Here is a 21,046-nt window from a genome sequence, read left to right as displayed (position 1 = left end):
TAATATAGAAAAGGTGGAAGTAGCAATAATTATAATGGGATTGATTCTTATACTTTTCAACTGTGGAAAATTTTTATTTATAAATTTGATACCACTTCCAAATTTAGTTTTAAATGATTAATTTTTTTATATATACCTCAATTTTGTGATAAAAATGTTAATAAACATTTAATTATTATTTCTGTTAATAAAATTTGATAAACTCAAACTCATCATCTAAAATACTAAATCCTAATATAATCACTAAATCGTAAACCCAAATGTTAAAACATTTTTTAAAAGTAATAATCAACTCATAATAATTTGAGCAACTTATCTTGAAGTACTATAGATAAGTTTTGACATTTATCTAATTGTTAATTTATAATAACTTACAAATCTTTACTCTGTCCGAATTATATAGATCTGCATAAAAACTATATAATGTGAGAGCGGTATGGTTGGTTAGCGCCTGAACGCCGCCTAGACGCGCGGCTACACCGTATTTTAGAACACTATCAATCATATATGTAGTTAATCATCGTGATAGTTAAAGTTAGCGCGCTACATAGAAAAGTGAATTATTAAATAATATTTTAGAGATTGATAAGATGGAAGATAAAAAGAGAATGAGAACTGTAATGCAAAAAAAAAGGAAAAGCTTATATATAGTAAAAAAATCATTACCATGTCATGTAAAAAGATCACTCCTAACCAAATCCTGATAAATTGGAAAATTACAAACTTCCTATTCCTATATGGGTTTATTTTTACGATCTGCATATATATAACGTCATGTAACAGCAAAACTAGAGAGAAAAATAGTTAAACATCTTCAAATCGTTCAAGAGATCTTTAGGGTTTCTTCCATTGGTTAACACCGACCACGATGAGCAGGTTCAATCATGAACATGTCTCAACTTCAACGACCGTAAATGACCGAGTCATCAACGGTTGTATCCTCCAAAAAAAGACAACAAAAGAATTCATCCATCTCAAAACTTTTCAGGTGGCATCAGATTCAGTTTCCTTCACTGTGACTTACCAGAAAAATCTAGAGATTCGCCACGGTGATCTCGAAGGACACAAATTCAAGATTGCTCTTCCACGACCCGACCCTGTACGTGAACTAGCATGCGACTTCAAACCGAGAGTACAGTTTATTGATCCATATGATGAAGTCATGATAGTTTTGTCGGAGATGAATCTTCCGCCTTATACTCAAGAACGTATTGTCCGTTACATCTCAACAGAATTGGTAAATATTAGCAGCCTCCACGGTAGAGTAGGAGGAGGAGGAGGCTACAAGCTCGAGGTCAACGTTAAAGTCAACGTGGATTGTTGCCTGAGGATTGGATGTTGCAACAAGGGAAAGAAGGATAGTTCTTGTCAGGTTCGGGCAAGTCAAGTGAAGAAACAAGTGACGGAAACGGATTGTCCGGTATGCTTAACGAAATTATCTAGTGCGGAGAGTCGCATGGAGTTACACTGCTCTCACGTTTTCCATAGAGACTGTGTGACGAAGTGGCTGAAGAAGAACCCTTCGTGTCCTATCTGCCGTGCCAACATTCTTGGTAAAACTGTTTCTCTTTATTAGCCTTATGGTTTGTAAAAAGTAAATTCTCATATAATTTTCAAGTTCAAATGTTTTTTCTTTTTACTTTTTTCCTTCTATCACACCAAATCAAGATTCGTTAGGAAAGTTTAATATTGATCACAAATATCCGACAACAAACTTGCATATGTACCCCATACACAAATAGTCAGGATTGAGTTTCTATGAATAAATGACAAAAAAAAAATTAAAACTGGTGTCTTATTTGAATGCACCACTTAAAGCTGGTCAACCATTATATTAAGAGAAAGATTAAGTCCTTTCTGAACTAAAAGTTTAAAGAGGCCACACAGCCCCAGGTTTTTGCTCTGTTGTTTTAAAGTTTAAACGACTCGTCTAGTAAGACCTAGGGAGTGGTGGAGAGTGCGAAGAATAAATAACGTATCAATAATTACAAAATTAAACCAGCGGGGTTGGCCTGGTGGTGTTGAGGGAGCTTCGGCCCCAATACGCACCCGGGTTCGAACCGCTGGCCAGGCAATTGGGGTATCTAATTCCCCATAGTACCAAATGGTCCGCCTCGCGCCGAGGGGTTGGCCCCTGGGGGTGGAAGTCCCTCCAGGTTAAACAAAAAAAAAAAAAAAAAAAAAATAATTACAAAATTATGACTAGTTATCATACAAATACTGAGGAAATATGAATTCAGTTTTTTTGTAACTTAAGATAAATTCAGTTTTTTGTAACTTATAAGATAAATTCAGTTTTTGTTTCTGCTTATTGTCAATTCAGTTAATAAAACCGGTATTTGTGGTTATTCTTTGTCTAAAGGTTAATTTGTATATTCTTGGTAGAAATCTAAGAGAAGTAGTGGAGAGTATCAAGGAGTTATGAGAAAAATATATAAACATATCCATATTCTTTCTTTTTTTTTTGTCATTGATAAATATTATAGAGTTCAGTATTTGTACAAAGACAAGAACTCAAGATAGAGAAAGTAAAAACAACAACCAAAAGCAACAAACCCTCCAGTAGGAGTTGAAAAAACAGAACAGAACCAAGCTTGAAAAGATTTAAAGCCTCGCCCTCCAGCATCTAGTGGAGCCTTAATCCAATGCTTCTTGGCGAAGTTGATCCGACAACCATCGAGGACCGAGATGAGCAACGTAAGACTGGTGTCTTTGCTCTCTAGTAACACTTTCTGCAATAGTTGTCGCCATGGTATTGCAGGGAAGTGGAACAAAATGTAAACTGCCCCCCACCATCGAATGAATTGTAGCCAGAGCATAAGAACAGTCCGTGTAGTTACCGGCCCATGTAAAGTAGTGGATGTTCCATAGCATTTTTGACCTCTAGATCAGAGGATTCCAATATTACATTCTTCAGTTTGAGGTCGCGCATGGCTTCTGCAGCCCACTGTATTGCCACCAACTTAGCTTGACGTAGAGAGCTAATACCTGAGAATGATCTTCTGCTATGATATAAAACAGATCCTTTCTCATCACGCAGGAGCCACACACCTCCTCCTGTAAACGACGATCCATCCCATGATGAGCCGACATTGCATTTGAGGAAGGAGACAGGAGGTTTCTTCCACTTCTCAAGACCGACCTCACGCACCAACTCTGGAGGATCCGGCTTTGGAAACGCATTATGAAGATTTAACCAGATTGCAGCTTCTTCCATAGCTCTTCTAATAACCACCATTGGCTCTGGTGACACATTTTCATAACAAAAGGCATTTCTAGCTTTCCACAACTGCCACAAAATCCATGGAAACGACTGTCTTGAAGCAACGCCCATTGTCTTATTTTTTGAACACTTCAATAGATAATGAAGGTTTAGGAAGACAGAGTTTTGTGACCATCCTGCCGGAGGAGGAGGCACATTGGATAGATTCCATACTTCTTTAGCCGTCTCACAATGAAATAGAACATGGCAAATTGATTCAACTCCTTGTCCACAAACAGAGCATGTAGGATTCAATTGAATACCTCTAGTCTGAAGTTGAGTTTTAACCGCCAAGGCACCCGAATTCACTCGCCACAGAAAATGTTTAAGCTTCGGAGGAGCTTTGATTTTCCATAGATTCGTCCATAACTGACTCTCCAGAGAAGGTTGCTGAGGTACCGGAGGATTTTGAAGGTCTCGCAACAGCTCCGTCAGCTTATACCCACTTTTAGTATCATATATGCCGTTTCTGGATAGGCCCCAAATCCATTTATCTTCCCGTGAGAGTTGCAGCTTTGTGTTTAGTACCAACTCCACATCTTCTGCATCCATATTCACAAAACTGTATAATTTAAAGAGACAATACAATGAAAAAAGCAAGTACTATGTTCTTCGTAAGTTCTTGATCCTGGGCCGTGGATTGTTTTCAGACTTTCTATCTGATTTCATGCACATCGTCTCATGAACAGTTATTATCGTCGTTTTGTTTGTCGTTTGCCGCGGTTGCCGTAGAGTCAGCCGGGAATAGTGAAGAAAATTGATGAACATCAAGAACAAGATTGACGTCAGTGACGAGAGATGATTGTCAATTCAAGATCTCTCCACTATTACTTTCCCAGTCAAAAAGGTTAGCTACGTCCTCTTGCATTGCGTTCATTTGAAGAGACTCTTCTTTCTTTGATTTCAAATCTGCGTTTCAGTCAAAAACATTTAAAATTTCAACAGAATAAGAGAAGTCTGGATTAGATTTGTAGCGTTTTGAGCGGTTTTTAGTTTACCTTGTAAGGAACATGTGTTTTCAGAAGAATCATATTGTTCGAAACTAATCGAGAAGAAGTCCTCACTGTTGTTGTGGTTGTTTGGAGGAGAAGATGTGAGTTGTCTCCGTTTTGGAGGTTGGCCTCGGCCTCCATCAGCTAGAGCCTCGGCCTCTTCGAGGACATCCTCTCTAAGAAGCTGCAGCTAATACTTCTTCTGTGAAAACCGGTATTGTTCTGTTTCTCATTGTCTGTGAAGTTATTGACATTATTAAAAGAACCTAACTGGGAAGTTTGGTTTGAAGAGAGCTCTTGTTTCATGGAGTGGAAAAATACCTCGATTTCCTGAACATTTTGGAAGACTAAAAAAAGATTTTTAACCTCTATTGTGGAACGCATTAACTAAAGAGTAAAGGCAGTAAACTGGTCTACGAAACAACTCTCATGAGCAGAAAAATTGGTAATACTTAGATCAGTACTCTCCCATATCCCCTCGTATGTGATGACGTGTTTTAAACTCCTTTCAAGTTTCTGTAAGCGCATTCAATCTACGTTGACAAGGTCCTAGTGGGAATCTAACAATGGGAAGAGGAGAAAGATTTGTTGGATAGCTTAGTTTAAAACAAGATGGTGTTTAGGATTGCGGGATGTCGAATCTTTTGATGACGCTCTTCTGGCCAAGCTTGGTTGGAGAATCATCACCAAGCCATAATTGCTAATAGTGAGAGTCCCTTGCGGGATATACTGCACAACTTCAACGTTTCTGGAAACACCATCTACTAACATAGGTTCACACGGCTAGCGAAAATTCCGAAGGGACAAGATTTGCTCCTTCCCTATCTCTGAAAAGCAATTGGTAATAACAGTCTACCATAATGTGTGATAATCTTTAGTTATATACAGAAAAACCATTAAGACCCACGGAACCGCCAAAACGAGACAACCAGCACCTGTTTGTAGGGGTAGTCCTGAGGATAGTCAAATGAAACATTGGACTATGGTCTCCAAATTTTTTAAAAATTTTATATAGAAATTATATAGAAAAAGGCCTCCAAATTTGTGAAAAAAAAAAATTTGTTAAACCCTTAATAAAATGTTTCAGGCCTCCAACATTTCAGGAACGCCCCTGTTTGTAGCTGGCCTCCTTTGCGAACAGAACAAGCAATGAAACAGAGATATGATAAGGCGCTTATTCCCACAAGAAGAGGGAAGAAATTATTCCAACAATGGCGTTTTCTCCAAAAACGGACATCACCCACCAATCCGAACTCTGAAAAAGTGACATCACATTCCAATGACGACCTCTTCAACTAGAATAGAAAGGTGTGGAACACTACTTTCTCAACAAACATCCAAATTTTCATTTGGAAAATCTTACAGGGACCCCTACCGCTGGACAAAAACCTGGAGAAGAAAGGAATGATAGACAACACGAGATACATTCACAGTGGGGAAAAAGAGACGACCTTTGCGGAAACAATTTGGGACTTGACTCCACTAAAGTACATGCCTAATCTTTTCATCGGCTATGATTTTGCAATTTGTCTCAAAATAAAGAACTTCACTTGGCTCCCACCGACGGGAGGAACATCAGCTAATTTTTCTTTCCATGGACATGTTGGACAATATGGACAGTAACACTCCAAAGCAGTTTTAAAAGCAGCGGAATAATAAGGAACTCAACTCATAGATAACACTCTTACTTTTGATCACCTCATCCCTATTAACGAACACCACCCTTATCAAACCATGTTTACTGATACAGCGTGAAATGATTCACCGTTGATTTAAGAGTTTGGGTGGGTCTTTTCTGACCAGCTAAGAGTTTGTCCTATTGCCATTCATGGCAGAAGCACTAGCAATCAGACTCTAATTCTGGATTCAGGCATCTCTAACCTGCTCGTCAACTCAAGTTATCAAGACTTTAATGAGAGCCATCCAAAAGAAATATTTCATCAAAAACCTTGTGTGGATCCTTCAGGACATGTATGGGTTATCTAGTTGTTTTTCTTCTATCTCATTTAGGACAACAATCTAGCTCATTCTCTTGCAAAACAGCCCCTTCATGCCTTCGTTGCAAGATAATTGTATCCTTTTTCAGTGAAAACCTCGCATACACTTGGAGTTGGATCCACAACAAAAACTCAACCGTCGTGTTCAGCACGAGAATCAATACTATTAATTTTTCAACATGTCCAATTGATATTAATTGGGTCCAACATATTTTATAACTGTATTTAAATGATTTATCTAAATATCATATAACCACCTTAGATAACCACCTTCTAAAAGTTATTAAAATCCACGTTATAAATGTTCCTACCAAAAACAGTTATTTTTTTCTTTCAAATAAAGTTTTGAATTTATCAGACAGGTCTGTGATTTGGAAAATAAACGAAGTACCATTTCCATGATACAATTTTTAGAAAATAAACGACGTGATGTACATAGGATATTATATTTTTTATGAAACTTTAAAAGTTAACTAATGTTAATATTAATTAATGGTGGAAGCGGGTTACTATTAAAATTTAATTTTATGATTGACGGAATTTAACCGGTTTAAGTGAATTTTTAATAGAAATAAATATTCATATAAACTCATTTAGTTTAACGGGTTTTAAATAGGTTATTCGAATAAAAAATATTTATTAAATGTGATTCTACTTAAAGTTAGTGAAGATCATTTTAACCCAACTATATATATATAACAGAATATGTTAAACAATATTTCTTTAAACATTTTTCAAAAAAATTATTCGGTTTTAGTTGCGGGTTGAGTTTGATATTAATTTTCGAATATAATAATTTAAGAACTGTTCGAGTATATAGATCATGTCTAATAGAGTATGAGATTTTTTTTTGGGCGATTGGAATATAAATATTCTTGACTAAATTATGTTAGGTAACTATTAAGTAAATATAATATGTTACAAACTTTAAGAATAAAGTTTTAAAATGGTTTCTGAAATACATATGGTACAAGTGTATAATTATGCAACTTGACATATTGAATATAGTCACCAAAAATATATTAAATTAAATTAATATTAAACACTAATATAATTATAAAACACACAAAAATTAAATTAAATCATTTTAAAAAAAACATAAAACAAAACATATACCCGCCCTTTAAAGGGCGGATCAAAATATAGTTTGTACATTAAAAACAAAAACTAATAGTGGAAACAATAATGGGCTCAATTTTTAAACTTTTTGACTGAAAATTGTCCAATTATTTTTGAACTAAAAAGTTATACAAATCCTTATACTTCTAAAAATGTGTACTTCTTAAAAGAAATTTTAAACCGAAAATGTCCAGTTTCTAAAGCTACTTCTCAAATTAAATATAACAACAAATAAATATACAACAATTCAGAGGGGTAACACGCGTTTAAGTTAATTTCTTTTAACCGGTTCACTTTTAATTTATTTTCTAATCTATTCACGAAGTAAGACGTCAACTTTTTGGTTCCTTTACTGACTGAATGTATGAACCTAATTCTAGACATCTAGATTTATATTCTAATCACCTACCATCCCTAACCGACCAAACTCTATCATCGGGTTAGAGTTAGTTTTTTTCTGTCTTGTAAGTTTTACTTTTATGTAATTACGCGTTAGATCCACCGCTCGTCCTCTTTCTTAAAAGTCATACCACTATCATTCAATCAAAGAAACAAGTTACATCAAACATTTCCCAATAAGTATATTATTTAAATTAGATAATGGAGAAGTGGTGGACTGGGAAGGATGGTATGGGCTAAACAAAATACGGTGGACGTTTTTGTGGTGCACAGCATACCAACAATGCAAGAAAGAACATCCATCAAGATATATTATTATTATATATAGCTGGGAATGATAAATGAATAGAGAAGTTTGACTAGTTAAGCAAGAGAAAATAATTGAGAATGATCATGTATCTCACCATGATTACTAGTCGGATCAAACCAAATCTCTTCTTGTTTTCCCATCATTTCGTTGAAACTCTTTGCCTTTTTTTACATGAAGATAATGATGATGATTTCGCATGATGAAAACTAATTATGTAGGGTGTTAGTAAAATTACACACATAAACGAGTAGAACGTATTTTCACATTGTATGATGATGCATTGCAAATGATACTCTTTACAAGTGACATGATCTATCTGACAAGGACAAACAAAAGTTGTCTCTTCTCACTTTTATAGTTTTCATCTTTTCACATTATCAAAACTTTATATTATTTTTATAAATTTGCAAATATATTATCGTCAATATTCACTCTTCTCTTTATATAAACCACACTTAGATTAACAAGACTCTTGCAACCCCAAGAGCCTTGGCGAAACAAAACCACTTTAAAACGTACGTCGGGGGAAAAAGAACATGCCGACGAACGAAACGCCGTTCCTTACCATCTTTCTAATCTTCCACGGCTTAGTTTGGTTCGGTTCATTTACCGGTTTAGAAGCAGAAACCGCAAAATTAGCTTCGATTCCAGGAGTATACGTGTTCGGAGATTCATTGGTTGATGCCGGAAACAATAACTACTTAGCAATTTCCATATCGAAAGCTAATTATCCACGTAACGGCGTTGACTTTCCTGACAAGAAAGCCACCGGAAGATTCTCTAACGGCAAAAACGCCGCCGATGCTATTGGTTAGTTGTTTCAATATTATCCGGTTCCATTTTTGGTTTGATCTGAAATGAAATTAATATGTTGCATGCCATGTCAGGTCACGACTGACTTGATTTAAATAGCGTGTCGTTTAGAACTATATATTCATAACTAGTATAAAACAATGGTTAGACGTTCAAAATCATTAAAAAGAATACACGTTGTGGTAAGTTGTAACAGTTAGCTGTCAATATAACTCAAATTTTCTTTTATATGAGCATTGACTCGAGTGTTTTTCTTTGGGGTCGATTAGCTGAGAAATTTGGCTTACCGTTACCGCCACCGTATCTCTCACTGAAAGTCCCATTTAAAGAGAAAGAGAGACAATCTGCCGCCTTGACTGGTGTGAATTTTGCTTCCGGCGGAGCCGGTATCTTCAACGGTTCCGATCAAAAACTTGTAAGTTACAAATATATTCCGTCCATGATATGTTAAATTTTCTGGAAAGTAATTAAAATACATTGAAACACTGGAAAGTAATTAAATAAAGTATTGATTTCATGGTCAGCTTTATTTTCAAATGGAAAGTTAGGCGGTAGATTGCAAAAGCACATATATTTCTTTCACCATTTAGTTGAGTGGAAAAAGAAATTAAAACACAACAAAAACAAAAAGTGTTGCGGTGAGCGTGGATCGAACACGCGACCTTCAGATCTTCAGTCTGACGCTCTCCCAACTGAGCTATCCCCGCTATTTATTAATTGATTTTCATCTTACGAAATCGTTATGTGTAGAGGCAATCTATTCCTTTATCGCACCAAGTGAACGATTGGCTAGAGATTCGTAAGGAACTCACGAGTCAGCTTGGACCATCCGAAGCACAAATCCACCTATCCAAATCTCTATTCTTCATGGTAATAGGCAGCAACGATCTCTTTGACTATTTTGGATCATTCAAACTTCGACAAAGGACAAATCCTCAACAATATACACAATCAATGGCTGATAAGCTCAAAGAGCAATTGAAGGTAAAAAATTTAGAACATCGAAGATATGTGCTATTAGTTAGATACGTGCATGTATTCCTCCTACAAATTTATTAATTGAAAATTGTACTTATTAACAGAGAGTTCACGATACTGGAGCACGTCGATTCCTTATACTAGGTGTAGCACAGATTGGTTGCACACCTGGACAAAGAGCGAAAAACTCGACGATGCATGAATGCAACGAAGACTCTAACATGTGGTGTTCTTTGTACAACGAAGCTCTAATAAAGATGTTGCAACAACTTAAACAGGAGTTGCAAAGCTCAATGACTTACACTTACTTTGATAACTTCAAGTCCATCCATGATATTATCACCAACCCTGCCCGTTACGGTACGTCGATCGAGAATCTATATATTTTGGTACTAAATGTTTTTTATCACGACTACTGGAAACTAGGGATAAATAACCGAACCAAACAAACAACGTCTATCGCAATTTGAGACGTGAATCAAATTAACATGTATAATTTAAATTTTGGTAAGAAGAATTGAAACAATGATGAATAACTGCAGTTTTTTTTAAATGATGAATAAAAAGCAGTTTAATTTTTAGTTTTGAACTTCTGGTAAGAAGAATTTCCAACTTGTTATTTGAAAACGTTAATCTAAGTTCCACATCAGAAGTTAAGCAGAAGAAAATCTAATATATAAATAGATGTTCAATTCTAATTAGTACAAGATTTTTTGGGAAGAAAACCAAAAGTAAATCCAAGGATACTTACTTCTAAAGTTTAAAATAGACAATATTGTACTAATCGAACAACATAGAATTAGACATGAGCTTACTAAATCTCAGAAATTGATATCAGAACGATTGATGAGAAATCTGCAAAAAGACCAAAAATATTATTAGAGATACGAATGATACCCATCAAATTAGGAATCGAAGGTATGCGGCAGAGACGAGAAGATCCTCGAAGTTGAGTTTTAGGATGATATCCTCAATTCACCGAAGAAAATGAGAGATGTCAATCTAACTCCACATCAAAAATTATACAAAAATCTAATATATAAAGAGATGTACAACTCTAATTAGTACTATGCATTTTAGGAAAGAAACCAAAAATAAATTCATGCCGATTTATCTCTCAAACATAAAGCAGACAATATCGTACCAATCGAACAACATAATATTTGACATAGACTCACTAAATACCTTAACATTTTTATCACCTTTTACATACTTTGCGAAGTACAAATAAATTAAAGTCTTTTCTTTAAAGCAATTTATAAATAAAAAAATTGACAAATAAACATAAACTCCACATGTACTAAATAATATCGAAAAGTATCTTTTACCAAGTGACCGAAAGTCCCAAAGCAGGATCATTATTAAAACTGAGGGGACACACATGATCAACATACCAAATTAAAGTGGCGACATTAGAATTAGAAAAACAAAGTAACACATTAGCGAACAAGATCGAGCTTAACGTATCTAACAAGGAAAAAAACAAACAAACAATGTCGTTTTCTGATTTCAGGTTTTGCCGACGTGACATCAGCGTGTTGTGGAAGTGGGGATTTAAACGCGGACTCTCCTTGTTTTCCTGTGTCAAATTTATGTTCAGACAGAACCAAATATCTCTTTTGGGATCGCTACGGTCATCCCACGGAAGCTGCTGCTCGGACCGTTGTCGATCTTATGATATCTGATGATTCACAATACTCATCTCCTTTAACTCTGACTCAACTTGTCTCTTCATGATCAATATTGCTTTGTTTTCGAAATATTCGATCATCAAATAGAAATGGATTTTGGAGACTTGATATGTAATCAAGTATATACGGGTTAATTCTGTTAGAAATATAATGTTTTGTATTGATTTACTAGTGCTTCTCAGTTCTCACATTTTTTTTTGTTAATTCCTCAATGTCCCAAAACAACTTATAATCCATGTTTATTTATTGGGAAATCGAGAAGATCACGATATCAACATTACAAAAACAGTCGAGTTTTCGTCTATATGAACTCGACGATCCATGAATGCTATGAAGAGGTTAACATGTTTGCCTCTTCCTACAACGAAGCTCTAGTAAAGATGTTGCAACAACTCAAAATAGAGTTGCAAAGCTCAATGACTTACTCTTACTTTGATATTTTCAAGTCCATGCAAGACATTAGCTCCATCCCTCTACGTTACGGTACGTATTGAGAATACGTATATTTTGGATATTAACTTTCGTAATCATGAGTGATAAACATAGGGATAAATAACCGAACTGAATGAAGCTATATGTATATATTGCAATGATGAGATGTGAACCTGAGTTTTTTCGAGGAAACAAAACTAAATTATATTGAACATAGTGAAAACAAAACGCTGCGGTTTCGGATATCAGGTTTAGTTGACGCGACATCAGCATGTTGCGGACGTGGGAAATTAAACGCCGAGAGTCCTTGTCTTCCGACCGCGAAGGTTTGTTCAGACAGAACAAAATATCTCTTTTGGGATTACTACGGTCATCCCACAGAAGCTGGTTCTTGTGTTATCGCCGAGCTCATGTCTGCTGATGATTCACAATACATGTTTCCTTTAAGTCTCTCTCAGTTGGTCGCTTTGCGACCTTTGTAAGTCGTTGTTTTACATGATCAAGTGTGACAAAATGGAATCTGGAAACTTTTGTTTTCCTTTTCAAATGAATTTTCAGTTTAAGTTTTGATTGTGTGGCATTTCGTACTGATTACTGCAAAATAAGAAAGGATTTGGAGACTTGATTTATAAATTTGTAATGTGTACTAAACCTATTTGTTTGCAGTAATTAAGAATGATAGGTTGATAACAATGTCACTCATATAAATAGCGTAATAAAGAATGGTACCAGCAAGTCACTCATAAGAACCATCTTTTTGGAAGTCTCAGTTTGAAATCTTTTTATGGTCATCGTCTTCTTGGCTTCCCCTAACACAAGTGAACGTACTGGTTTCACCTCTCGCTTTATATATAGAGGACATTTTCTCTCATACAATCTTTTGGTCCTCCATCAGTTTCTCCAGCTAATTAATGCTTCTACTTCTCTATCTTCTCATCCAATGATCGCTGGTCCAAAGTGGAAATTTCAAAACCAAATCCTATGTATGTTATGTAATCATAAAGAGCTGCATGCATATCCAAAAACCTCGGATCGTTACAGAGGCCCAAAACTCTGGCTGGACCAGTGTACGTATGAGAGAAGAAATTAGAAATGACATATGAACTGGTGCATTAAGGTTTATTGTTTTTTTTGTTAAAATCTAGTTCGTCATCGATTGTAAAATCCTTAAGTTGAAAATAAGCCACAAATATTTTCATCGTCTTCACTCTTTTCTTTAAAATTTCATTCTTCAAGTGCAAAAAAAACATATTGTTCCTCACTGATCTTCTGTGAGAACGTACGTCTCCGAACCGTATATCCACAAGACATCAGTTTTATAACTTCTGCTGTACAAAACCCACCAGAAGATTCTTCAACGCGTGAACAATGCCGAAGCTATCTATTAATCTTCTTCTTATTCTTGTGCATAATTTTTGTTTTTAAATTTGAATCGAAAATAGTAATGTGTGGGCTGTAAGACCACGATGGATCATGAATCATGACATTTAGATAATTAGGTATCGTGACTTGCAAGTTGCAAGCCATTACAATATGTATTTCATGGACTACATTAAACTCATGATTACAACAATTAATTGATTCTGTTTTGACCAAAAAAACAATTAATTGATTATGTATCTTGTATTCTTGTGTAATCAAGCATTGAAATGAGATTCAATATTTTATTAGATGTAATCTGCCAACTAAATTTCATTAAAGAAGTTATCTGGACAAAATATACAAAATAATGCTTGGACCGTTATAGCTCTATAATAGACTTCTTTCAATACTTGTTAGATAGAGCTCAAATAGATATGCCAAGTTATGAGGTTCTGTTTCTAGGTTGGAGAATTTGGAAGATGCGCAATAATCTGATATTTGATAACAAAAGGGATCACATAACTCAAATCATTAAAGCGGCATTCATGGATGCAAGGGTTTGGAAGGAAGCAACATCGCAGGAAGCGCATACAGCGGAGGTTAGACATACAATTACCCCCAAACACCATTGTTGAGATTACCATTGCATTGTAGATGTTTCTTGGAAGTCATCCAATAAAAACATTGGCAGGGTAGTCCTTGTTTAGCAAAGAAGTCACTACTCCAAGGCTTCAAAGGAGCTCTGCAATGACACCTACAAACTCTTCTTTGGAAGCTGAGGCAATGGCTATGTTATCAGTAGTACAACAGATGCATACTCTTTTATATAACAAAGTTGTCTTTCTAGGAGACTGCTTGGAGTTACCGAAGACCATTAATGGTAACATGAGTCGAAAAAGCAGTGGAAGAAAGAAGATGTTACAGAGATTTATGCCACAATTCAGGACATTAAGAGCTTTGCCACTCACCATAATTTCAGTTTCATACATGTATCTAGAAACTTGTTGGATACTGTTGATGGTTTGGCAAAAAGAGCTAGGACAAGTAACCAACAATATGTAATCTCCCGGCTCAACTATTAGCCACTGTATTTTAAACTTTATCAAACGAAATCCAAAGAGTTAACAAAAATAAATAAAAAATAATAAAAGAACCTGCCAACTAAATTTCATTAAAGAAGTTATTTGGACATCTTAACATTTTCAAAATATACAAAATAATACGGTGACTACGAGCGTAGCCATTGTATTTTAAATTTCATCAAATGAAATCCGAAGAACTGACAAAAAAATAAAAAATAATAAAAAAATCTGCCAATTAAATTTCATTAAATAAGTTATCTGGACATCTTAAATTTTTTAAAATATACAAAATAATGCGGTGAGCGTAGCCATTGTATTTTAAACTTCATCAAATAAAATCCAAAGAGTTCGACAAAAAAATGCCAACTAAATTTCATTAAAGAAGTTATTTGGACATCTTAAAACTTTCAAAACATACAAAATAATGCGGTGAGCGTGGATCGAACACGCGACCTTCAGATCTTCAGTCTGACGCTCTCCCAACTGAGCTATCCCCGCAAGCTTGTTATATATAGTTAATCATTTTATTTATCAACATGTTTAACCATTAGTTAGTTCTTTATTTACTAAAATCTACTGAATAAATCACGCTCAAAATTAGTAATCCAAAATCTTAAGAGTGCAACATCTCTTTCTCAAAAAAAAATATCTCTTTTGACTATTTGATTGGTTTAAAACCTGAAAATCAATATGGTACACGATATGAGTCAGGTTATTCACTATGGCTTATTCATCTGCTTCATTAAGAAAAAATATCTATAAAAACAGTATATTTTTTTAACTAAGAAAATGGTGTAGATCTTAATTGTTCTATTAGTTTGATTAAAGATTCAAGAGAGCATTACACAAAAGAGCACGCTTGTGTTTCTTTTTACAGATAAAGACACATTACAACTTGAGCACTTTATACTTTGATCGATGTGATTCTGGATATAATTGCCCTTAGAGCATCTTTAACGCTGAAAACATTTTTGGTTTCTTAATTTTTCTTTTCTTTTTTGTCTGAAAAAAGAAAATTAAAAATACAACCAATCGTGTACTGCTACGTTTTAGAGCCAGTAAACAGTGTAAAAAAATTTCAATAATCGATCTTTGTTTCACTACTTTTATCGATTTTTCTGGTTTTTGTGGGGCCACAAGGTTAAAATCCCTCTAATAATCTGGGATAAAGATGGTCTTATTTCCAAAAAACGAATATGGAAAATTTGTTAAAAATAAACAAGAGAAAATAACTAACTAGTTATAGTTATGGTATTTGGGAAAAGTTATTTTATATATACATGTGGAAAAGTATTACAACCTTGTATAAACTTGTAGAAATCTCAAAATATTGATGCAACTATCACTTTAATAGAGGTAAGAACGTTTCAACAGACGACAAAAGTAAGAGTACGATTGGTTTAACCGCAGCGATTGCGGTTGCAGGTGCGGGAGTTTGCGGATGTGGATGGTTGCAGTTTCAAGTGTTATGTAGTATTTTGTATGACTAACATAACGTTTAAAATGGTTGATTATGAGATATTGCAGCAGTTTGATAATAACTTATCAATATAAATATATTATAACATTATAAAAATATAAAAACATATTATTGTGATAATATATAATAATTGTAAATATAATATGATTAATAATAATATTAAGTTTATTTATTTAGTTTTTTTAATTAATTGAAAGTTATAATTTTAATATATATTTTTTGAAGATTTATATTAAAACTTTTAAAGAATATTTTGTTTCGTTTTAAATATGTGTATATCTTTATATATGTAGTATATTAACTTTTAAAAAATTATGATGAATAGCTACTTTAAAGTTTTTATAAAACAAGTTACTGTATTGTTTGTGAATTTAAATTAATATATAAAAATGTGTATATATTTTTATTTATAATATTTTCATTTTAAATTTTAAATTTTAAGATATTTAAAAAAATAGTTTAATATTCTTTTATTCAACCGCAACCGCCCGCAATCGCAAACGATAGCTGAAAATATCTTTTGATTTTAAGAGATTTAGAGCGGTTTGAAACGATTCGTAGCGGTTTGTATGATTGTTTTAAAACGCTATCAACCGTTACCAACCGCAAAAGTGAGTGGTAATAGGAAAATCAGTCAGGTTCTAAATGCGATACGGATGTGATGGTGACCATTAATGATACATAAAGATTTGGATTATTTTTTTTTGCTTTGATATTTGATTGGTCTATGAAATCGTGGAAACGATGTTGTTACGTCCAGAAGAAGTGTTGAGATCAATGAAGCAAACAGAGGAGTCGCCGTCAAGCGGTAACGAAACAAAACGGCAGATGAAGAGGCTCGGCTTCATCTTCCGTGGTAAAGAAGGGAACCAAAAAAGAGTCCCATCAGAAAGTGAACAGAAAAGTAGGGAACCGAGCCCACGCCAATCATTCTCTAGTCTTTTTGATGGAAATTCGTCTCTGTTTCAAAAAAACCTCTTATAGACCAATCTGAATCATTTTCATATTTGTTTCATTTGTTTTTTCTTGAGTCACTTCTCAATATATTCTTTTGTTAGGCTGAGCAATTGGTTGGTAAGTGTAAATTTCAAAACATTTGTCAGAAAAAAAATCCTTGTGTAAGGCATCACTCTGTTTGAAAAGTGAGTAACACATCGTTTTAGACTTTTAGGTAGTATTATGGGCCCATGGGCCGGTTGGTGTTGGAGAAAACGCCAGCGTTATAATAAGCTTTAGGCTCTCTATTTATCTTTTTTTTTTCTTTTGATCAACATCTTCATACTGCTGAGGGCGGCTGATCAAAATATTCAATTAATGTTGCAAATATTCAATTTTTTCATCAGAAAAAGGGAAAACGACACGTGTAGAAATCCTGTGAAGTTGCCATATTCATTCATCTGGAGACTTGCTCAAAGCTCAGAAAAGTCACACGAGTCCTCTCTCTCTCATTGAGTTTGTGGGAACCCTAGCTTTCTCATTTCCGCGCTAAAGTTGGTAATCATTCGATCTCCCTCTCTCTCTCTCTCTCTCTCTCTCTCTCTCTCTCTCTCTTTCTCTTTCTCCACTGTTATCGATTCATTTTTTATTTATGAGATTTGCGTGAACGAACAGATTACGAATCTGAGCAAATTTTTTTGTTTGTTTGTTTGAAAAAAAAAACCGACAAAATGGATTTGGCGTTATTTGATTTGATTTTGTGAAAAAACAATACAGAGATACGGTGCGAGGCGAGCGATGATGTTGCGTGCTGTGATAAGGAGAGCTGGAGGCTCTTCTGCTTCTTCTTCTTCGGTGCGTCTTCCTTCTGTTTCCCTTAGATTAGTTCCATTATATGTTCTTCTTGTCATATTGATCTCTCTCTCTCTCTCTCTCTCTCTCTCTCTCTCAGGGATTGGGAAAATGGCTGCAATCTTCTCGTGTTGCATCATCGTCAGCACAGAGCTTTCATTCCCTTTCAGCAACACAGGTACGCTTTCTTTCTTGATTCGGTCCAGATTATATTTTGGGAAATACCTACTTGATGCTATCAACTCAAATCTGTATTTCTTCAGTGACCAATCTTAAAGTAGTGTTATTTTGAATCCTGCAGACTCTGGTGCCTTGTACTGGAAACCATGCTCGTAGCTTCCATCATCGTTCCTGTCCAGGTTTTTTTTTTATTATTATTACGGAACCTTCTTTTGCTAGTTTTTTTTCTTCTTTCTGGCACTTTGATTTAACAATCCTTGTCTTATTTGCAGGGTGTTCAGAGTGCTCGAGGTTAGCAACCTCACTTTTTTTTTGTTTTCTTATACAAATAAAATCTCCCACATTTCTTGGTACTTACAAGTTTTAATATTTATGTCTGTAGGACTGTTTTCAGCAGCTTCCAAGCCACAACCAAGCAGAGATGGGTCAGGCCTTATTCATCTGATACTGGTATGGTTGGGAACTCACAGTAGCTTAGCCAAGTGATCCTTCATATGTGCACCACCTATGTTTGGATAGCTTATACGTATCAGCAGTATTTGTTTCATAAATGAAACGGGTGGCTCAATTGCTTTTCTTTCTTTGCTCTATCTTGTTATTGACACACCTTTTGTACATGTTATTTTTAAGGAGATGTCGTTGAAGCTGTTGTGCCTCACATGGGTGAATCAATCACCGATGGAACCTTGGCCACCTTTCTCAAGAGTATGCTCTTTTTCTTTGCATTTTTCATCTTTGTCCTTTCTTTCCAGTGCGTGTTTATCTAATACCATTCCTTTGTCGGTGCTTCTAATGTTGTTCTTGCAGAACCTGGTGACAGAGTAGAGGCTGACGAGGCTATTGCACAAATTGAAACCGACAAGGTAGGTATCAGTCAATTAATTGCTTTTTTCTTCTCCATGTTTCTTTTTTCACCCAGTAGATATTTTTTAAGGTTTCTTGTCTAACTTTTATAATACTTGTGTTTGACTCATCTATATGTGGTTTAGGTGACAATAGATATTGCTAGCCCAGCAACTGGTGTGATCCAAGAGGTAAATTTTTTTTTTGTTGTCATGTCATTTATTGTTTCTGGGGTTCTTCTCCTGCGTTCATATACCTAATTACTTATTCCTTTTATGCAGTTTCTCGTCAAAGAAGGAGATACTGTAGAACCTGGAAACAAGGTAGCTATCATTTCAACGTCCGCAGATGCTGTGTCTCATGTTGCACCCTCAGAGAAGGTAGCTGAGAAACCTGCTGCCAAGCCTTCTCCTCCTGCTGAGGCGCCCAAAGTTGCGGAGAAGCCCAAGGCACCATCAACCCCACCGCCGACTAAACAGTCAGCGAAAGAGCCGCAGCTTCCTCCTAAGGATAGGGAAAGAAGGGTATATAAACTTGCGTCATTTAGTCTCTGCTTCTATAATATGTCTGTGACAGAAAAGCTATTTACATTCACATGGTTTGATGATTTGGCATCGTAACAACATTGCAGGTTCCTATGACAAGACTACGCAAGCGTGTGGCGACTAGGTTGAAAGACTCTCAAAACACTTTTGCGTTGCTTACAACTTTCAATGAAGTTGACATGTAAGTTACAGCTAAAACCTTCATGTTGATATATCTTATGATTATTCAATTACTACCCCAAGTTTTAAAGTTCACCAACATTCTCGTAGGACTAATCTGATGAAGCTCCGATCTCAATACAAGGACGCTTTTTTTGAAAAGCACGGAGTGAAGTTGGGGCTTATGTCTGGTTTCATTAAAGTACGGTTTTAAATACTTTAAAGGTTTACTTAACTAATTAACATATCATAACTCTACCTATAATTTAATCCTCTTTAACCGTTTGTTTCAGGCTGCTGTTAGTGCCCTCCAGCACCAACCAGTGGTAAATGCAGTGATCGATGGAGATGATATCATTTACAGAGACTACGTAGATATCAGTATTGCTGTTGGTACCTCTAAGGTTTGTTTCTTCAGTTCTCTTCATATGCACCCAAACTTTGCATGATGATGCCATCATAGGGTTTTGAGGTAGTAGTGAATAGTGATTGATCTTTATTTTTTTCTGTGTCAAGGGTCTTGTGGTTCCAGTCATCAGAGGTGCTGACCAGATGAACTTTGCGGACATAGAGAAAACAATAAACTCTCTTGCTAAGAAGGCTAATGAAGGAACCATATCAATCGACGAGATGGCTGGAGGATCATTCACAGTATCTAATGGTGGTGTCTATGGAAGTCTCATAAGCACTCCTATCATCAACCCTCCTCAGGTTCGGTTTGACTCCTCAAGATACTAAAAACTGTACAAAGGAATGGTTCTTTTTGTTTTGTTCCCTTGCTAACGCAAAACAAATCTTTCATGTGTAGTCTGCTATTCTTGGAATGCATTCAATCGTGCAACGTCCAATGGTTGTGGGTGGAAGCGTAGTACCAAGGCCAATGATGTACGTCGCACTGACCTATGATCATAGGCTAATTGATGGAAGAGAGGCTGTGTATTTCTTGCGCCGTATCAAGGATGTTGTGGAAGATCCCCAGAGGCTTCTTCTGGACATATGAATAAAGATCTGAGACCAGAAGAGATGGCAAGTCTCTTTGTCTTTTTTTTTTTACCAGTTTCGGTTCAGGTAACCATGCAATCTGTGAAAGATACTTCGAAGAAAAAAAACAAACTTTTCTTTTTTTGGAGTTTCTTAATAGTTCCAAGAGATTTTACCGGGCAGGGAAAGCATCGGTGTATTGAGTTTTATTATTCATATATATACAGTTTAAACTAAATGTTTCTTTGAATAATGCCACTGGTTTTTATTGGGTCAAACATTTTCATTTCCATTTTTACTGTGATTCTAAGAAATTTAGGTTAAACACCAGTCTTTTTCTTTGCTGATGGCTCGAGATACCATGATCTCTGGCTACCAATGCTGTTTAAAGGACATGAACTGTCTTCCCTTAGGATCGCGTAGGATTGTAGGAGACACCTGAGATAGTATCGGTGCTTAAGAGCTTGACGGTTTGGAGGAAATGTCAAGAATATGGTGTTTGGAAGATGTCTTCCATATATTGAAACCACTTCTGCAACGGACCAGAATCGGAATCTGGGACTCCGATAATGGAGTATAGGATCCATACTGGAGGGTAAGGAGAGGCGAATAAGAGCCGAAGAGAATTCGAAG

General features: G+C 35.5%; 3 protein-coding genes and 2 non-coding genes across 6 annotated transcripts; 3 read left to right on the top strand and 2 right to left on the bottom strand.

The window, feature by feature from the left end:
- The first annotated feature begins 783 nt into the window (after positions 1–783).
- Positions 784–1,655, top strand: LOC108837982 (uncharacterized). The gene has a single exon (XM_056998156.1). The coding sequence runs from the start codon at positions 869–871 to the stop codon at positions 1,574–1,576; it is 708 nt and encodes a 235-aa protein (XP_056854136.1). The 5' UTR covers positions 784–868; the 3' UTR covers positions 1,577–1,655.
- Positions 1,656–8,533: 6,878 nt separating this feature from the next.
- LOC108823790 (GDSL esterase/lipase At5g55050-like) lies at positions 8,534–11,751 on the top strand. The gene is made up of 5 exons (XM_018597077.2): positions 8,534–8,889; positions 9,162–9,307; positions 9,643–9,876; positions 9,975–10,230; positions 11,384–11,751. The coding sequence occupies exons 1-5, from the start codon at positions 8,616–8,618 to the stop codon at positions 11,605–11,607; spliced, it is 1,134 nt and encodes a 377-aa protein (XP_018452579.2). The 5' UTR covers positions 8,534–8,615; the 3' UTR covers positions 11,608–11,751.
- TRNAF-GAA (transfer RNA phenylalanine (anticodon GAA)) lies at positions 9,527–9,599 on the bottom strand. The gene has a single exon. It is a non-coding gene; the product is annotated as a tRNA-Phe (tRNA).
- A 3,111-nt stretch (positions 11,752–14,862) lies between the features above and the next one.
- Positions 14,863–14,935, bottom strand: TRNAF-GAA (transfer RNA phenylalanine (anticodon GAA)). Its single transcript has one exon. It is a non-coding gene; the product is annotated as a tRNA-Phe (tRNA).
- Positions 14,936–17,257: 2,322 nt separating this feature from the next.
- On the top strand, positions 17,258–20,693 carry LOC108833344 (dihydrolipoyllysine-residue succinyltransferase component of 2-oxoglutarate dehydrogenase complex 1, mitochondrial). Of its 2 annotated transcripts, none has more exons than XM_057002666.1 (15): positions 17,258–17,411; positions 17,631–17,704; positions 17,805–17,883; positions 18,007–18,064; positions 18,158–18,176; positions 18,268–18,335; positions 18,516–18,590; positions 18,693–18,748; positions 18,875–18,919; positions 19,010–19,252; positions 19,360–19,454; positions 19,544–19,634; positions 19,726–19,836; positions 19,949–20,143; positions 20,241–20,693. In XM_057002666.1, the coding sequence occupies exons 2-15, from the start codon at positions 17,652–17,654 to the stop codon at positions 20,430–20,432; spliced, it is 1,380 nt and encodes a 459-aa protein (XP_056858646.1). In that variant the 5' UTR covers positions 17,258–17,411; positions 17,631–17,651; the 3' UTR covers positions 20,433–20,693. The 2 variants fall into 2 exon arrangements, with proteins under 2 accessions (XP_056858646.1, XP_056858645.1); XM_057002665.1 differs by having other exon boundaries at positions 17,631–17,708; positions 17,806–17,883.
- Positions 20,694–21,046: the final 353 nt, after the last annotated feature.

Source organism: Raphanus sativus, chromosome 2 (genome assembly GCF_000801105.2).
Source record: "Raphanus sativus cultivar WK10039 chromosome 2, ASM80110v3, whole genome shotgun sequence".
Taxonomy (NCBI): domain Eukaryota; kingdom Viridiplantae; phylum Streptophyta; class Magnoliopsida; order Brassicales; family Brassicaceae; genus Raphanus; species Raphanus sativus.
This window is presented reverse-complemented; position numbering and strand designations above follow the sequence as displayed.